This window comes from Dermacentor silvarum, chromosome 1 (genome assembly GCF_013339745.2).
Source record: "Dermacentor silvarum isolate Dsil-2018 chromosome 1, BIME_Dsil_1.4, whole genome shotgun sequence".
NCBI lineage: Eukaryota > Metazoa > Arthropoda > Arachnida > Ixodida > Ixodidae > Dermacentor > Dermacentor silvarum.
Window position 1 is genome coordinate 65662293 of NC_051154.1, and position 20419 is coordinate 65682711.

Below are 20419 nucleotides of genomic sequence, written 5' to 3' on the forward strand. Positions count from 1 at the left end.
TCGGGGTACACCTTTGTGCTGGCATTTCTGCCTCAGAATGTGAAATTAAAGGCGAATTTCAGGATCAATGTCTTGGAACCAGGAGCCTTGTAAGAAAATCAAACAACATGAACTTGCTTTAGAATACAACTGTCTTCAAGTTTCCAATCGAAATGTACACTCTAAGCACAAACATTTTAAAGGGGCTGACAACCGATTTTTAAGGGCCCAGATTTTTATGGCGCAACAAAAAGCTCACCCTGGGTAGTGTTTACACCTGCAGGGGTTACTTATTTTGTAAGCAGAATTTTTCGAACTGAGCAGCCTGTAAAAAAATAAGAGTCCTTCCTTCAGCAATGCTAAGAAGTGATAGTGATGCCGATAGCCCACCTTGCAAATTGTGAAAGCTGCCCATCGTTCAGCTTTTACTGGAAGAAGTGCAACTGTGGTTAACCACCTATATTGTGACCTTTCCAACCACTTTTAACAGTAAATAGACTTGTACAATAAGTTTGCGTTGCTGTACAGACCTTTCTTATAGTTGTACCATGTTTTTTTTCCCAAGTACACGTCTACATCATGGCTGGCTGGCCCCAGGCGCCGTTATTTTGTCGATAGACGAGCCATCGAAGGCGAAGGCAGCGCCACTTTTTTACTCCCTACAAACAAGGGCTTATATGCACATCAACGTAAAACTATACCAATCTGTTTTTCTTCCAAATCGGCCGTTAGCCCTCCGTGATAGGTCAAAACACCTCCATCTCTGCCCATATGGGTGGCCGTCACGCTCATATGGGCAGAGCTGGAGTCGTTTTGACCTATCACAGAGGGCTAATGGCCAATTTGGAATAAAAACAGATTGGAATAGTTTTACTTTATACCAGCCCAGGAATGCGTTCACTAGCAGAATGCCATGTGATAGACCGTCTTATGCATCTTCATGTTTTTGCCGCGTGGGGCACCAAAGGTAATTTTTCGCGACTTTTCGTAAGGAATTAAAACTATAAATCCACCTTTAATGAGAAAAACAGGGCTTGTTTTAGCCAATACGATAGACGATCTTTCCCTCTGCGGGGTTATCTTGATTCATGTTCTGAGAGGTTGTCTATCCCATTACAGTTCACAATTTTGAGGTAATTCTGTATTTGTTAAGGGGAATAAAACAACACTTAAACTTTGTCCTTGCTTTCTTGAAGAACCCAAGAGTAACCGCTTTGAAACAATGTATGTCTATGTTATGTGTCATTTCTTTTGTGTGGTTTTGGCATATATTTGTGCATAATTAATAGCGCCATCCTCATATGGAAATAAAGTCATGTCACTATTTTTTGTGGTTGTACAGGTTGAAGAAATCATTGTGAGACCAGAGCTAGACTTGGTGACCATCTACTTGCATGATAATGCTATCATTAAAGGGAGAAAGGTGAGAAAAAGAAATGAGAATAACTGCAGTGCATCATGCGCTGTGTAAAGCTTGGCCTTACGCCTCCGTACACGCCTTTTCAAAACAAGTGTCTCATTGTGTGTGACTTTCTGCATATTATAGTGAATGCCAGACATTTGTGTTCATTTTAACATAGTGGTAACATGAGTGTACTTTGTGTGTCAAAAGCACGTATTTCAGGACTACAGTGTAAATAATAGAAATGTCACCTATGGTTATCACCATATTGAGCTTATGTTTTCTTATTATTTTTATGTATTATTTTTTGCATTCTTGTTAGTGTGTACAACTATAGCCAAATTAAGACAAAAAATCTACACATGATGTAAGAACTAGAATGGGAATTCAGTGCTGTAAAAAAGAAAATGTTCTCTTTTTCTTTAATGGGAGCATTCATAGTTCTGTTAGCAAGCTTTGGTGCAATTCATAGGGCTGCAAGCAAAGTGGTGGCTAAATATATGAATATGTGGGCTAGATGCTATGTTGGCCCCATCAAGAAACCAATGTTTTCTCACTACAAAGACATTCCCTTATGAAAATGTGAGTTATTCTTGGATGCAAGTTGTACGTATGTTTATTATGTTGCTTGCTTTTCACTGTGCCCTAGTCCTCATTCTACGTTTAGGGACTGCTGGATGTTAACTGAATTGTGCACTAATAATAGTTGTGTTTGGTAGTGCAGGCTGAGCACAAGACTTTTCACATGAACATTGTTGACGTGGAACATTTTGAAGAGAAACTGCGTATGGCTGAGAAGAGCCTTGGCATTCATGCTGATGCTGGAGTGCCACTGGTGTATGAACGCAACCAGGAGAGCACATGGCTCCTGCTAGCCTCCCTCATTGCAGTGGCCCTGATGATCCTACTCATGTTTCGCAGTGGCACCATCAAGACACCCCAGGCAATGGACTTCTTTGTGAGTCTGCCTACACAAGCCTATAGTGCTATGTTCATGCAGCTTATCCTTGTAGGACTTCTGTACTTCGTGGTGTACTTCGCAGCATTGACATTAATCTTGAGCAAGCATGGCTTATTGACCATTGATTCAGAGAAGAACCATTCTTTTTCAAAAGTGTCGGGGCTACTCTTGTCTAAGCCGTCATCTTATTTCCATGTTTACAATTGTGCACCCCATTGGGCATATATTGCAGTAAATTGTAATAATGGATATAACGAAGTAATTCTGACTTCCCCCTTCATCTTCATTATAACGAAGTTCGAGTGTATTTGCTTTGTTGCACCTTAATGGCTTCGGTTATTGAAAGCTACTTTTTACTTCTGTTGATTGGAAATCCGAGGACACCCAGGTTATATGCGCATGTTATTTGAATGCATTGGTACACAGGACGCCTGCACTTGTTGCAGGAGTGTACTTTTTGTGAATGTTCTGCACTATATTCGGTTTAATGTAAAGAATTCAAGAGAATTGCACAAAATTATATTGCACATATCTGTGCTCCAGAATCTAGTTGCCTTACAGATTGCATAGGCATGAAGACAAGTGCTGCAGTGGTTCAGCAGTAAACAAGAAACATGCCAGTCCCGCGTAATCGCAAACAGCCAAGCAGCAGGAGTGTTAATGGGCAAGTGTGGGGAATAGCACAATTGCATGGTGCACATAACACACATGCGCACGCGCGCGCGGTGCACATTGCCATTGTGCTCCACCGTCTAAGGCAAGGTCAGGTTAATCCTATGGGGAGCAAGTGTACACTGTCAGAGTGACTGGCTCAACCAAAAACAATGATTTGGATGTCAAGTGCAAGAAAGGAGAGGAGGAATCAGCAAAGATAATTTAGTGGTGCATATAGTGTAACATATCCCCTTTGAGGTGTGTTTGATGTTGCATTATTAGGTTGTCACTGACTACAACTGAAATGGGAGATTGCATGATACACTTTGTTTGTTGTAAAGGCTGCTAATAAATTGCCTTATCTTCGATAAAACCATAGCAATTGTGAAAGAGACAGGTATAACTATTTATTTGCCTTCTCCCCCTCTTTCCACCCCACCAGTCTCAGATGGGCAGAGCCCGTTTTACAATTGTTGACCCACTTACTGGATCTGGCAAAGGTGTGCGTTTCAAGGATGTCGCAGGACTGCAAGAAGCCAAGCAAGAGATAATGGAATTTGTTGACTATCTGAAAAGACCAGAACGTTACACTGTAAGTAAAAAAAAAGACAATGAGGAAAAATAATTTTCCGATGATGTTAGATGGTACTTGAAGAATAGATTGGAAGCTAAACATTTTGACACAATTGCCTTTCTGGTTGGGACATTAGAAATTTAGCAGTAACTCCAACCAAAAGTGCATTTATTGCCAACGCTGCCACAATCTGACCCATGAGCATTTCTTTAGCCTCCCCCTTTGCTTCCTGTCGGTCAAGGATGCAAAGGAAGGTCACCTCTCCCCAGTAAAGCTCTCTGTCTGACTGACCCCCCCCCCCCTCCCCACCTATTAGAAACAGTTACTCCTAAATTTTTAATTAAAGAACATTAATGCCAGCAAGTCTACGTAGTATAAATGCAGCTAAAGCAGCAACTGCGTGTTCATTCTCTAATGCGTCAAAACTTTGTTCATTCATCTTTGTAGGGATTTCGGTAATGCACGATGGTGTGAGGCTATTCCTGCTGAACTATCCACTAAAAATTGCAGAGTGATTTTTATTGTGGAGAACGTGGCCTTTTAAACCTTGATAGATAAAGAAAAAAATGACTTAAGTCTGTTTTCAGAAACTCGGGGCAAATACAATCAAAGTTGCTTTCAATGCTTGCTAAAGCAGGCTTTTTTTTAAAGGGGTACAGGCACAATATTTTCGAGTCTTTTTTATAATGAAGGCCCGGTACTTCAAAGCACCAGAGAAAATACTGTCAAGCCTCAAATTACTTACTAATTTAATAATATAGTAGCTTTCGTGCAGGCAGTTTTAATTTTTACTGTGTCGTGACGTCATGACACAGTATGTGGTCATGTGGCAGCAGGTCATCGCTACTTTTTGACACTCACTTTGGCTCGCTCGGTCATCCGCTGTGCAGCTACATTGGCCCTCGGGACAAGTAACAGCATACGAGGCAACCAAACAAAGCGGAGCGCTTGTCAAAACATTGTAATGTCTTGCTGCCACATGGACCACACATTAACATGACATCATGACACAAAATGCTCTTGGGAAACGAAAGAAACCGAAAATGGGCCATAGAAAGGTTTATTATATCAAATTATTTATGACACATAGAGGCTTGTCACAATTTTTTCTAGGGTTTAGAGGTGTAGGACCTTCATTTAATGTGAAAAAATGAAGTCTAGTACCCCTGTCACACGGCACATGTAATTCGCAGCGAATGAGATTAGATGTCAATGCGATTTTTGTTGCTTCTACACTGGCATAGTGATTGACATTCACAGCCAATGGCATTTGCCCATTGAATGAGTTTTTCGAACTCATACAAGCGTGACTTTTGTAATCTCGACGACAGGGGCTTGGCAAAAAATTAGAAAACCGATAAGCTAAAACGAAATGCAATATATTTTCAAATAACCTTCCAGTGTTTTTTACCATTGTATTGCTTACAGTATAGTGAAAATACATAAAAAAGAAGCACGATTTGTAAGGTTTTGTTATCATAGCAGCCTGCTGATAAACATCGCCATGAATTGCAAATACCATTTTGTTTACCAGTGTAGTGTGTGCATTTGACCACCTTAGGTTCTTTAATGTGTAGCCAAAGCATGGTACACAAGTGTTTTTGCATACTGCCGCTATTGGAATACATTCCAGGATTTGTTCCGACGGCCCTTTATTTCAACATGAATTCCAGTGGCGGAATGCACCTGCACACCTCACCACAACTCAAGAGCGCATTGACATTCAATATGAATGTCATTTACTGCAAATGACATCACATGTGCTGTATGACAGGGGTACATACCTGCCAACTCTTCCGAATTTTCCGTAAAATGTACGAATTTGGACCCGTCTTACGATTTTACGAATGTCGGCTCAATTTTTACGGAAAAGTGGTTATATTCGCGAAATAGTTTTTAAAATTTTTAATAAATTCACACCGTTGCTGGTGGGTAGGGGCGCCACTTACGTAGGGGCGCAGAGAGATGGAGGTATGCGCCGTAATCTTTATTGTCTGCAGAGTAAGGAGATTTTTCAATCTGTGACGTTGCCTTCGTCATCGGATTGTTGGAGTACCTGACGACGGCTGGAAGTCACTGGTTGTCGTTACTCTCAACATAGAGGTCCACCTGTACGTAAGTGGCGCCCCCAGAGACGACGGCGATTTCGGGTCGATGCGGCAGGCACAGTTTCGGTATGGGAGGCTGTGGCTAGTCGTCTTGCCTGTCACCTTCGCTAGGCTTTTTTCGCGACGCTAGGCTTTTTTCGCGAGTACAGTAAAAGCTCGTTAATTCGGACACGTCCTTTGGTCCCGGCAGGCGTTTGCATTATTTAATGCAATGAAACTCTCGTTAATTCGGACAACTCTTGGTGCTCGGCGAGCGCGGAGCGCCGCAAATGTGCGACGCAAACGAGCTATAACTAGAGTGTACTCTACCATAACGGCATTAGCGTCCACCGAAACGAAGCGACGGAGTTCAAATCGTACGGGAATGACAGCAACGCCAGGACGCTTCGTGCCTATTTGAGCCTTTAAAGCTTTCATTCTTGCGTTTGCCGGCGCGCATAGCACCGCATTGGCCGCGTGCCTTCAGAACTGCGTAGTCGCCATCCGTGATCGCGTTGATAGCGACCGCGGTTTCATCCGCAGCGGTTGCGGCAAAAAGTAGTTTCGTTTTCACTAGTACACTCTAGTTTTCACTCAGTGTCCGTGCCGTCAGGGAATGGAATACGAACTCCTTGAAAAGACAAAAAAAAAAAAGAAAAAGAAATTTGAGCCATTCCACGCCGCCGCGCGTTGTTTTCCATCCTTCTCCGCATCGCCAGCCTCGCGCGCCTGTGTCCCGTTGCCCTTCCGCCCCTCCGAACACGAATGGTCCGCGCCCATAGCTCTAAGCCACGCCACCCTCCGAAACATGAATGGACCGTGCCAAAACAACGTTAGCGTCCACCGAAACGAAGCGACGGAGTACTGGAATTACAACAACGCCGGAAGGCTTCGTGCCTATTTGTTCCTATTCGTGCCTAGCTTGCGTTTACCGCCGCACATAGCACCGCGTTGGCCGCGTGCCTTCATGACTGCGTAGTTACCAACCATGATCGTCTTGATAGCTGCCGCGATTCCGTCCGCTGCGGTTGTGGCAAACAGTAGTTTCGTTTTGACTCGGTACGCACGTCGGCCGCGTGCCTTCATAACTCGGTAGTCGCCATGCATGATCGCGTCGATATCGACAGCGGTTTCGTCCGCAGTTGCAGCAAACGGTAGTTTCGGTTTGACTATGCGTGCGTCGGCCGCGCGCCTTCAGAACCGCAAGGTCGCCGTGCATGATCACGTTGACAGCGGTTGCGGTAAGCAATAGTTTCGTTTTTACTCAGTGTAAAGCTGTCGAGGATGAAGAGAGAGAGAGATTGCGGTTGTGAAGAGGAAGAGGCGCACCGTCTACATCGCGATGGGCGGCGACCCGGCGACATTGGCGAAAAAATAAACGGGATGTGCGCGCGCTAGTGAAAAGCCCGTCTCAGATGAAGACGCGCGCCGCGGCCGCAATGTGAAGGAAGTCGCGAAACCTTCGCCGCTGCGAGCTCTAATCAGTCGCGAGATGACGAGAATTGCAGCTTCCGCATTGCGTTTATGCAAAATAGAAACAGAATTTGCTGATGCATACTGCAAATAAGAGCGTGTTGACGTAGTAAGCATTTGTTTATTGTTTTCTGGATACCCTCGATAATTCGACATTCGGTTAATTCGGACATTTGTTTCGGTCCCGTGAAATCCGAATTAACGAACTTTTACTGTATGACCTGTTTTGTGGGCCTCGCTTTTTTTTGTGCGACGTGCTGCTGCATCAGGCGCAGTGCGACTCCGGCACTCCGGTGTTTTGTAGCCGTAGAGGCTGCGAAGTGTGATGGCGTGCTCGAAGCCTCGTCAGTACTAGATACTATCAGTACTTCCAAGTGTGTTTGAAGTCGTACTCCTCGGCAGAATTCCCGTGCACGCCCCCCCCCCCCCCCCCCCCCCCCCCCCCCCGTCGCGAGTTTACGAATTTGAAAGTCTTGAGGTTGGCAGGTATGGGGGTATTAATTATCACGTCGGTATCATCACAGAACATGGGTCGTGGAAAAAACATTTTTGTTATTGACTCTAGACACATGAAAACTTCAGGAAATATACAATCTGTTGTGCTGATTACAAATATGAAATTAGATTTTTTTTCTAGGTCAATAAAAAAAAAATGTTACAATTCTTTTTGTGTTATAAATTTCGGATGTGACTTGCAAAAAATTTACTGCACCCAGTGAGCTAAAATAAGCAAGTATGTTCATGAATGTTCAGTGAGTGCAAATTTGCATTCTAATGTTTATATCTATGTTTTGGCAAAAGTTATAAAATTCTAAAGTTGCAGCTTTGCAGCTTTAGAATTGAATGAATAGCAAGGACACACCTGCATGCTCCCAAAATTTGAGACTCGCAAAAATAATTATTTAAAAAGACTAAAGCGGACTGCAAAAATATACATTTCACGCTATAAAACCAGGTAGCTTTCTTCTGAAGCAGCATTGAAAGCTCGTTTTTGTCAGGAAAGCAAGCTGGAAATGATGCTCTTTCAAACGACACTGAGATGGCCTGGTTATGATAAGCAATTTCAGAATGGCAAACAGCACAAAATGGGTCATTTTCAGTGCAGTCATGGGCAAAGCTGAGCATTTCACAAAATACATTGTTTTGTTCCTGAATGACACATTGTATTGAGGTAGTTTTTTTGCCAGCAGGTATGCCGTGATGTGTCGGTTTGAAAAATAACATTAATGAAAAATCTATCTTTTATTGAATTTTTTGTCTCCGAGACTTATGTCCCCCCTCAAACGGCTCCCCCCCCAAAATAAAGAAGTATCCTCAAATCCAAGGAAGGAGGTTTTTTCCTTTATTTTGGTTAATATGGTCAAACTTACATGGTGAGAAAAAGAAAAAATTTTGGAAATTCAGGCTGGGAAGCATGCAGGTATTGAGTGCAGGAAGTGCAGTGCTGTGCGAGAAAACAACAGAGTTTTGGCTTAGGAAGATTTTGCTCGCTCTGTTTCAGTTATGTTCCAAACTAATCCTTTTCTACCTGTTGCCATTGCTTACATTGCACCATTTTACCTGCATTTATTAGCAACCAGGCTCAATTATTCTAGGTGGTGGATTGCAAGAATGGAATAGAATGGAAATGTCAGGGTTATGCCAGACCATTGCAAATCCAGTTAAAGTACAGTGGGGTAACAAAAGAGTATTAGGCTACACACTGGCTTCTCAGTGGCTGCTTTATTGATAGCTTTGTTGGCTGCTGATCATCAAATACATAGTGTCTCAATAAATGACGTGTATGCCAAACAACTCCTCGGATTGTCTTTGCAGAAAGTGTGGCATAGCTATGACCTCTTATTACACAGGGAGCATGCATGCATGCTGGTAGTGTACAAGCCTGAGTATAGTGGTTCAAAGAGGTTGCAGTATGTAATCAAAAAGGTTGTTTTCAAAGAGGGACAGGCAGTGCAGAATGAGGGACTAGCAACTTTTGAGAATACATTGGAATGTGGCAGTAACTCCTCATTTTCTGGGCACCAAGTCTTCAAGTTCAGTTATGAACTTGAAGACTTGGTACTGGCATTAGTTGAGCTTAAAGCCATAAGTTCAGCTTTATGGTGTTATTGGCAGCTCCTGCAGAAGACAAAATTGCCTCGCCTGAAGCCCATAGTACTTAAAGGCCAATTGCAACAAAATTTTGTACCGCGTAAAAAGCCTAGTTCTAGATAGTGTAGATATAGAAGAGGCTCCTTGCAAAATTTCACGTTTGAAATATCAGTGGAAGCGTCACGAAAAGCTCGTAAAAATAGCCGTTGATACCGAAACTGGGGGAAGAAAAGAAAATGCTGTCATTACCGATTGTTGGTAGTGATGCATGACCTTCGAAATAGCGCGGCTGCCTACAGTGGACTGAAAAAATCGCGTAAGTGGGGTTCTGGGACTTGCGTCATAGCGACAACCATCAGGAGATCGCGTCTACTCACGTGCTGTTTAAAGGCTGCTAACAAGAAAACTATGCAAGCGCCAGTCCTGCGACTTTGGCAAAGTTGCATTAGCGGTATATACTACTCATTTATAACAAATTTAGCCAAACTTAGATTTCGTTGCAGTTGGCCTTCAAGTCGAGCGGTAAGCATTTCGTTAGGAATTGCAAACCATGAACTCGTGATGCACAGTGCCAAGCACATCAAGCCTTTGGGTTTCATAGTGTTCAACTGACATTGCTCTAGAAAAGTTAACTCATTTGAGATCTGGATGAACCACTTGCAACTAGTTTGTACGTTTGGGTAGCAGAAACCATATCTTTGTACTTTGTAACGTTTACATGTAAGATGGACAGCATGATACAGTATCATGAAAACAGATCTGCCTGCTGCAGCTTATGTAAAGACATTGCTTTTGCGTTTTTTGTCTAGCGGCTGCCAAAAGATACAGAAAGGGAAGATGTCACCTAGAGCTAGCTCTTTGTAATGCTTTTGAAGGCAGGATGTTTTTAAAGCACCATTGCATTTTGAGTTTCCCACCACAGGCCATACTGAGCTAGCAATAGTCAGAAACAGCTCTCATCAAGGTAATGTATGTGTGCTTCATTGAAACTCTGTTAGAGTACAAATTCTTAAGACAAAGCAAGGATATGTACCTTAGCAAACAGTTTAGAGGCCATGTCAGTGTACAAAATTTTAAATTTATTTCTGGCAGGGCTGTGCAGCCTTGAATTAGGACAGGCACTCCATTAGTTTAACATGCCACATGCATTCATTGCACATTTGATTTCTGGCATCATGTCTAGGCTACGAAAGAAACAAGTTCTTTCGTACCACTTGGAGCCTCCATGCTTTCATTCACAATTTTATGCTCAGAATGTGTTCTTCATCTTGTGATATGTGCTTAAATCCCAGTCAGCCCAAAACAAGAGCATTGCTCTATGCATATATGTGCTTGAAATATTTTATTATACCTAGTTAGGAAATTTGCAGGTACCAGCTGGAATTATTGTAAGACAGAAGTAATTGGATTGCAGGGAGAGGCCTTCGTCCTGCAGTGGACATAAATATAGGCTAATAATAATAATAATAATTATTATTATTGTAGTCATTATTAAAATGTCATTATTTATTGCAGGTCATTGCTTTCATCCCTGCCTTCAGCCTTCTGCTCTATTAAATCGATGGGAAAATGTGTGCCACTCTGCACCAGGTCATGGATTTGTCCGTTTGGATGGGAGATAATGGTTTAAAACTAGAAATGTGTATGCTTCACATTCCTGGAGCTCATTTATTTAAGAATGACGTACTGCATACCACATCTCAACACTTATTGTAGCAGACTAATTTGAAATATTGCTTTATTTGAAGTTAATTGTGGTACCTCCCCCACCCCCAAATATATTATATGAGGCATTGGCAGTAACTGGTAAATGCATTGGCAGTAACTTCATATAGTACAAAGAGAAGAATAGTTAACCCTGCAGGCATGAATGGAGGTGATCCTTTGCTTTCTATAACCTAACATGGCCACTTAATAAGGACACTGCGAAGGCCATCCCAGCTTGTTGTACCAACTCCTTTTGGCTTCACTTTTCGCATGGTGGTCAGTGGGGAGGGATGAATGGGCATCTTCATTGTGGTCTAGTAAAAATAAATAAAAGTTTGGGATAGAGAATAAGATAGAAGATGGATGGAGGTACATGAAGGGAAATAGCGAAGTAAGAGGAGGAGCAGGAAGTTGACACTGCAGTAATTTGGTGAACACTGGCAACCATCGAGAATGCAGTGAATGGTCATAAAGGAACATTAGGCAATACCTACGATGTTGGAGATGCTAGAAGTTCATTTTGTGCCACACCAAAATTAGTGGTTCTAGTGGGAAATATGAAAGTATTTTGAGGCACATTGTTAGTGCAGGAACTTTTGGTAAATGCTAGCTAGAAGCTGCTCACATCTCTTTTTCAAACATGAAAATTCTGTCGTGTCTTCAGTAGTAAGATTATCTGCTCATTTCAGCATTGCTTATAAACATACATGAGCTTCATTAGCCTTCTCCACTTTTATTAAAATACCAGCAGTTATCTGTTTGTTTTAGAATATGTTATAAGTACTTCATTTGTGTTGGACACATTTACTTTTATTGAAATATTGTGTATGTAAGGAATTTTTTTGCTGCCCTATGATTCTCTTGGGACAAATGGGTATTGTGTCATGCTTTCTGATGGGGTGTTAAATGTGTTTTAATTTGTGGTCTTTACAGTCTTTAGGTGCCAAGTTACCTAAGGGTGTGTTACTCCTAGGACCACCTGGCTGTGGAAAGACAATGTTAGCCAAAGCAGTTGCTACAGAGGCCAGTGTACCATTTTTGGCTATGGCTGGATCCGAATTCATTGAAATGATTGGAGGCAAGCATTCCTGTCTCTCTCTCTCTCTCTTTTCTTCATTTTTAAAGTGGAGATTTGCTTGCCACTGCCATCCACTTTGTTAAAGCCATACATGAGTGTCACACTTTCTGAGACATGAAGTTAGTAAATAAGGATTTCTTGTATGTTTTCAGTGTTGCTTCTTTTTCTAGTGCACTTGTTAAATTTTCTTGTGTATAACCCATTAAGTGTCGCTGCAAGAACAGAAAAACACTGGTCTCTAAAGCCGTATTAGATTGGTGTTCTGTGCTCAGTAATAAAAGTTCTTCACTGTGCTGTTCCTTGCTTATTTACAATAGTGGTGCCATTTGGGAAAAATGGCGCAATATGTATACTATGTACTGGCCTTGCTTGTGCGTTGACAAGGAGCGTGATGTTTCTCGTAAGGGATAGGCATTGCAGCTATTATTGCAGATAAGCATGTTGCTTATCTTACTAATGTGAGCATACTAATGTACAGTTCTGTCTTTCTTCATGATATTTAAGGTTGGATTTGGTCTTGTCCCACTCGTCTTTATTTTGATCCTTATGCTCATAACAGCTTGTTTTTCCAATTTTAGCTCATCCAGGAGCACCTATTTTCTGACTTCAGCATACTGCCTCAAGCAACCATACGCACTGCCTCACTGACTACTTAACTCACTTTCTTCTTATTTCTGGGGTTTAACGTGCCAAAACCAATTCTGATTATGAGGCACACCGTAGTGGAGGGCTCCGGATTAATTTTGACTACCTGGGGTCTTTAACGTGCTCTACAACGCAAGCACACGGGCGTTTTTGCATTTCGCCTTCATCGAAATGCGGCCGCCGCGGCTGGGATTCGATCCCGCGATCTCGTACTCAGGCAGCACAACGCCTTACCTGACTGAGCCACCGCGGCGGGTAGCTTAACTCACTGTCACACAAAGGGGTTGGTCAAACAGGGTCGTGTGCTACATGTATTAAACATTTTCAGAAGTCACCAATGCAAACCAGCAAAATTTAATGCACATTTAGTCCTGCAGTGTATCGACCTTTCTGTCAAGGGAAAGCAAACCTTCTCTCTGAGCTGTAGTCTGGGAGTATAAGTGCATGTACTGGCAGTTTCCGTAGTGCTTTTGAGAGGGGGCTCACACAGGTTTGCAGCAGTCCACAGGGCATTATGACAACGCCCAGGGAGCTCTCGTTGGGATGGTTTATGCACTGAACTTTTCAACAGAATTTTTGGTGCAAACATCAAGTGGTAGTAGTAATTTATTTCATAAACAGACCTCAGTAGCTTTTCTATCAATGTTGTCAATATCGTTCGCTTGAACAATGACTGAAGTGTTTTGTCGGTTTCAAATTAGAATGGTACAGGGGATTTGGCAAAATTGCAGAACTTTGGCTTTCTGCATGTCAAGCACATCACTAAAACCTTTCCTTTCTCAACTGTCAATTCTTTTGTTCCAAAGGACTTCTTTCCATGAACAGCTGAAGTTCCTTGTGCAACGCATGAATTTTTTATGGGCATTTTTATTCACATTACACTGTATTTGTGAGTTCTATGGGGCAATAAACAGAAGATAGTGTTGGTTTCCAAATAGCAACATTGGTCTGAAAAAGGTAAAGTGCTTAGCATGGTAGCTATGAACGTTACTAAACAAACTTTAGTATTGTGATTACCAAATGGTGACTTGATTTTGATACCTATCGAAATTTGAAATGAAAAGTTATTGGGATGATGATCATGTAGAGCATGCTTCTGACCAGGACATAATCCTTCTTGGTACCTAGCCCACAATACCAATGATCATTGAAAACAAAGAAAAACCCATGGAGAATAGCAGTGTTTGAAGTAAATGTTTTATATATATATAGCATGTAGTATGAAAATGTTATGTTTTTTGTCCTCACTTACTATTCTCTTTTCTGCTGGTGTTTTTCTACCTGGAGCGGTGGTTTCAACTGTTCAAACCACAATGTCTGTGTTTGGGACCCGTGTGGGCTATTTCAGTTTTAAGGGGGCAGGCAGTTTTCATATGCCGGAAAAAATGGCCAAAATATGAATTAAAAATTATATTTTCAGTTTCTATAACTCTTTCTCTGTGCAATTCTGAAATTTCTTTTAATGAAAATCACATACCAGTGCTCTAAAAATTTGTTCAATCTGCCAAGATGTGAAAAATTTTAAGGAAATAGTGAAAAAAGCTGTGTTAGTCAAGCGACGATATCTCTGCACTTGCTCAACTGACTGCCACCATCTTGATCTTTGAAGAGTTTCTATCTCTTCAAATTTGCCCCTTCAGCTATCTCCTCCCCACAGGAACAAGCACACAAAAAGCAAATGTTTCAAGGTTGTTTCAAGGTCTCCAATTGGCCACACCCATACACGACTCCAGTGCACTTCGCCATTGGTCCGATGCTCAACTCCACAGGCACTTCAGCAGCTGCTTCAGTTCAGGAGTTCTCCAGGACAATCGAAATCGGTGCGACTAGTTTTATGTTTGTACTCGCCCTGTGATCACGAGTCAGCGACCATTCAAGAAGAAGTCTGAAACTGCGCATCAGGTTAGCAGCTGTAAGTCGAAGCTCTAAATGGCCAGAAAGAAAGCTCATCGCAAGATTCCGACATCGTCTTTACTGATGTTCAGCATGTCGCAGACATTGCAGAAGTGCGGCCAATCCCTCCATGTCTGTACGCCTTGGACCCTGCAACCAAGCACACTGTATGCCATCTCCTCAGTCCCATCAAGCTCATCACACACCTACATCTCGGACCTTGCAGCATTCTGACGGTCCCAAAGCAACTTCTTCGTTGCTAATACAGCAGTCAGAGATTGTCAACAAGGAACGACGTTCCTGGATAAAAATACTTAAGCATACCTCCTAAACTGCACAAGAAGACTGCTTACTGCAAGCCGCGTGAGCGCTACCAAGACAAAGCGCCATCAGGTGACCCAACTTTCAATGCAAAAACGACAAGAGCACCACCACTTTCAGTGGTGGCTCTCGCACCCAATTTTTCGTATTCATTCTTTTCATTCGATTCCATTAGTGCATTTTAACATAGCAGAGCCGTATTGCCGTTTCCATGGCAGCTTCCACGTGTTAACCAATCTGATTTGCACCTGCTGGTGCATCCTCAGTGCAGATTGGAGTATGAACACACAAGCGGCACAGCGCCTACTGTTTGGCAGAGGCTGGCATCCGATGAATGACTGTTTTTCTGCAATATGGCAACATTTACCTACTGGGGGAAGAATGGGTCTGAGCTCTATTTCTGCCAGTGTGGCACCTGCTGCACAACCAACAGGCCAATGAACAACTGTGGTCAGCTCACTTAGTGGGCCCGTTTGCCTAGGCACCATCACCAAGATACAGCATGTTTTTCACGCTTTGTAATGCCTGCTAGAATAAAGTGGGGTCTGAACTGTTAAAAATTCTCCAGGTGCCTGAACAGTGGTGTTGCCATGCGACCAAACGCAACCCATCCGTTTTGGAAGTGCCAACCCCACACTCAGTACGGGACCCCGCCACCTGTGGATGGTGCGTGTTTGTGCTACGACAAATGGATTAGGCCGCCGACCGAATCGGTGGATTCCAGCAGAGCTATTTTGGACTTGCTCTTGGCTTTCACCAAGGACACGCAGCTCCTAGGACGGCTATGAATACGCCTCAACCCCCTCCACTTCACCGTCCTTTTCCTAATACACATAATAGGCCTTCAAGCCAACCATTAATAAAAGCTTTTTTATGATCATAGGCTGGCTGCTCATCCTTTCTTTCATCCCCACTACTTTTGCAGTCCAGTGTATGTGTGAGTGAGGCCAGCATACCTGACAAATCTCCCAGATTTGGACCATTTCTTCCGGTTGTACGGTTGACAGGAAAATCTCCCGGAAATTGCTGTTGTGTCCTATTCCCGCGTCTAGCACTTTGTCGGGCCACATTGTCAAAAAAAAAATCCAACCCAATCTAATCCAGTTGCAGGTTCATAGCGCAAAATTAAGACAGTAGTAGGAAAACCCTATACATGCGCTATTTCGTTAACCGCAGAGCCGCTCCTTACACTGACGGCGTTGTTGGGTGCCCTAGTGGTCCTAGTCTCGTTAAGCTAGCCAGCGAATGCCGCCTTCCACAACTAGCAACACTAGACTCTCCATCATTCTCCTCGGCGTCAGCCGCTCTGGCATTGTATAGGCCTACGGTCAGTCATGGCTTTAAAAGCAAGGAGCGCTAGCGCAAAAAGTATCCAAGTATTTTTAATGTAGTGCTGAGCCAAAGTGACGCTGGTTATTTTGTTGATATCAGAGAGCAATGCAGAGTGCGACCAAATTTAATATTGTGAAAAATATGAGGACGCAGTGCCGCCCGTCCATGTGTCGCTCGTTCAAGTCGTTGGGAAACGTCAACCTCGCAAAATGTGAAGGAAATGTAATTTTTTACAATCAAACATTTTCTGAAGAGTTTTTGAACACTCACCGGGGTTGCTTAGTGGCTTTGGTGTTGCGCTGCTAAGGACGAGCTTGCGAGATCAAATCTCGGCCATGGCGGCCGCATTTCGTTGGCAGGCGAAATGCAAAAGCGCCCGTGTGCCGTTTAGTGAGTGCACGTTAAAGAATTCCAGGTGGTCCAAATTAATCCGGAGTCCCCCACTACGGCGTGCCTCATAATCAGATGGTGGTTGTGGGACATAAAACCCTGCAAATTGAAATTTTAAAGAATTTTTGAAGGCAAAATTGGCAACAATGAAATGCTTGCAAAAGTGAGACCTCGATGTTCATGTGGTCATTTGTATATCTGTAAATAAAATTCTAATGAAGTTCATCGGGGAGTACTTGAAAATATCGACATTGGGAGGGGCGGTGTTCCCGACTGACCCCCCTCCTCAGTCGGAAGATCTCCCAGGTTTAGTTTCTCCAAACTTGGCAGGTATGGGCTAGGTATGTTAATGTATCAGAAAGCTCACAGACATTGATGCCAAGAAAAGCAAAGGGAAATAAAAGTCTTTAATTAAACAGAACTAGGTATTTTTAATTTTATGATCACATTCATGATAAAGTAAATAAAGCTTTAGGGGAGATTGCTGTTGGGCTAGTTGGTACATGATTTCGAAATTGAAATATGTGCCAGGAGACTGGACACGTAAATGAGACTGACGCAGACAGAGCGCATGCTCCCTACTCTAACCTATGAATGAATTCCTTGCGAGCCGGCTCGTCTGCTTAACTCTACTAGATGCTGACACTCTTCTGATGGCTTACTGTTGTGCAGGCCTTGGAGCAGCACGTGTCCGGGACCTTTTAAGGAAGCAAGGAAGCGAGCACCTTGTATTATCTACATAGATGAAATTGACGCTATTGGCCGAAAACGAAGCAATGTGTGAGTGTGCATATGTTTGCGGAGGGGTGATACAGTTGTGCCTTTTTTTGTGCAGTTTCTGTTGCTGTTGCTTTAATCTTAGCTTAAAAGCAGCGTGGTGTAGATTTTTAGGTAGTAGGTGCAGTGTTATGTAAAACACCAAGGTGGCAACAGGATTTTACTCTTGATTCTAAGGTAGCAAGCTTTCCCCCTTTCACTATGTGCACAAGATGTGTACAACTATATAGAGAGCTTGTGACACCTCAGTGAAACGGGCCATGTATGATCTTTCTTTCATCACAATACTGTCTGAAAGTGCCAAACTCGGTAGTTTTATAGCACAAGAGTCCCCTCACTATATCAGGATAATATGGCATGTCCTGTCATATGCACATTGTCATGGATGTATCAGTACTTGGTGTGGGTGCACTCGCTAGTCAATATAGCATTAGTCATAATTTTATTTGTATGTATACTGTGTGTTTCAGGTAACTTAAACCAACCTTTTAAAGGAAGTGGTGCATCTTAGGCAGTTCCGACCATCGGCATACTGTTTGTAGTCGTCCCGAGTGTTCTTTATAGTTGTCCCAAAAAGCCGACTAGTGTGTTTCGATCTGCTTTCAACGCCACCCCATCGCTTCTTCTTACAAAACGAACATGCATCCTTTATTCTTTGTAAACTGATTGACAGTGCTGCAACCTACATGCGTAAGTGTGCAGTGATGTCTTTTCTTTCTTCAGAGCCCAGAAAGAAGAACCTTGTAAAAGTTAATGTAATTGAAACAACTTCATTGATTGTTTCTGAACGCACGCTAGAACTTTTACTTTCTTTCATATGCCTCAAAACGAATAGAATTAAAAACTTGCATGATTTAAATTCACAAATTAGTAACTAATTGCACTTCAAAAAATACTTTGTGTAACTCAGGACAACCACGAACACTATGCCATTAGTCCCAACCTCCAAAGGTGTACCTTTTTTTTTAAGGCTTAGTTCCAGTTACATGAAACACCTGGTATACAGAAGCCTCCACCCTTTACAAAAAGTGTTCCAAAATGGATTTGAATGACGTCATGTCATTATGTTCTTTTTCAGTGGCACTGAAGGATCAACTGGGGAAGAAGAACAGACATTGAATCAGCTGTTGGTTGAAATGGATGGTAAGGGCCATCTTATCAGTTTAGGCCTGTGAAATTATTTACTTAATTTGATTTATACAGACTCTTAGTGAGTGTATGAATTTACTTGATCTTGATAGCTTACAGCACTTTAGCATGCACCCACAAAAAGCTTGTACCAAAAGTTATCTGGGCTCAACTGGAAGAAAGTGGCTGACATCACTAGCCATGTATTCTTTTTCAACGTGGTTCCTTCAGTTGACTACACACTTGGCCTGGCAATATTTTAGCTCTTGGATCCCCGCAAAGTAAAAAGGAAAAGGAGGGGAGGTTGAAACGGTTGCCTTCTGAAAAGAGGGTTGCGGCTTGAATGACATCGTCGTCACTAGACAAGTGAACCCCAGAGAGCTCCTTCTTCATATTTAGGAAAAGGTCTGACAATGCGAGATCCTGCTGGTATGGTTGGTTTCGAAGCACAGAAAAGCCGCTGGAATGGACAGCAGCCATTGCCACACAAGCACAGTGTGGAGACATGTTGTCTTGGTGGCCAATGACCCCTTTGCTATGCATTCCATGTAGTTTAACCTTGTTGGCGTCTCACAGGCATTGAATAAGGGCAGCATATCATTCTCCAGTGATGGGCAGCTTTTTCTGTAGAAAATGCATGAGCATTAGGCCCTAGGAATCTCGGTAAGATTATACCCATCATTTTGGTTGTTTACAGAACAGACCCCGCTTTTTCTTGATGCTGGAGAGGAAGGATGTTTCCATTGCTTTGACTTAAATTTGATTTCAGGATGGAAAGTAGTGTACACGCATTTCATCAACCGTCACATACCGTGCCATAAGTTCGCAAACTCTGCCCTGAACAGCTCCAGGTTGTCTCTGGATGTTGTGCACAGCATGCACCTCTGCTCGTGAGTGATCAATGTTTGAACCCAGCTTGGGCAGAAACATTGTGGATGCCACTGGAGCTCTTTGGTAACGTTGCAACATACTCTGGTCTTCGATATTCCTGTCAGCTCATCGATTCTCCGGATTTTGAGCTAGTGATCTGCCATCATGGGATTTTGGACATAGGTCGTGTTTTTTCGATTCCTGACTTCGGATGGCCAGCCACTACATAAGTCATCTTTGAAACTTGTCTGCCCTTGCCTAAATAGTGCTATAGGAGGCAGCATACTTTCCCAAGGTCTCCACTATACCCTGATGAATACCGGCAGGACTTAACCCTTTCAGGGACACAAATTCAATCATAGTATGTCTTTTGAACTTGATTTTGATCTCTGTAGACCAAGACATGTACACGAATGTGATGTATGCATATATGCACAACGCATTCGTATGTGTGTCTATTATTTTTCAGTCCACTATATTGTACCATAACAGCACATATTCATTTACTATGTCATGACAACCAGCCCCATTGGAAGTTTTGCTTAAAGGAATCTACATGTGGCTTAGTGCCACTTACTCTCAGCTAAGTTGCTGCTGCATAGCCAGACCTCCATTTAAGGAATGTTTTATGAAATTAAAGTTCCCAAATCTTATCAGTGAGACTAATTCTCCACACTGCCATAACAGTCCTATTGCTAGTACATTGTGAATGAACATGTCTAATTAAGACTACACCATAAATTTTGTTCTTAATCACATGAACAAAATGTTCCCACTGAATTTGTGTATCCACCTAATCTCAAGACAAGGACTGTAAGACAAGGAGTAGGCAACGGTCAACTAAGATACGATTGTGCTTCTATACAGCATTACTGTAGCAGGTGTTCATCCTAAAAGTTCATTTTTAGTAGTAATTAATAGTAAGGGTTTTATGGCCATCTTAAAACACAGGTTGTAATAGTGTAGAGCTCCGGGGTCACTTTTACCACCTGTGATTAAGTGCACAAGCATTCTTGCTTGCAACCTACATTGAAATGCTGCCACAGAAGCCAGGCAT

At 42.6% G+C, this 20419-nt stretch overlaps 1 protein-coding gene across 1 annotated transcript in view; it reads left to right on the forward strand.

The window, feature by feature from the left end:
• The window catches only part of LOC119443965 (paraplegin-like), a 389278-nt gene that overhangs the window by 3919 nt on the left and 364940 nt on the right, over positions 1–20419 (forward strand). Inside the window, 7 exon segments of the mRNA XM_049668856.1 lie at positions 1322–1402; positions 2106–2339; positions 3439–3588; positions 11862–12006; positions 17260–17283; positions 17286–17367; positions 18443–18507. Coding sequence (XP_049524813.1) covers positions 1322–1402; positions 2106–2339; positions 3439–3588; positions 11862–12006; positions 17260–17283; positions 17286–17367; positions 18443–18507 — 781 coding nt within the window.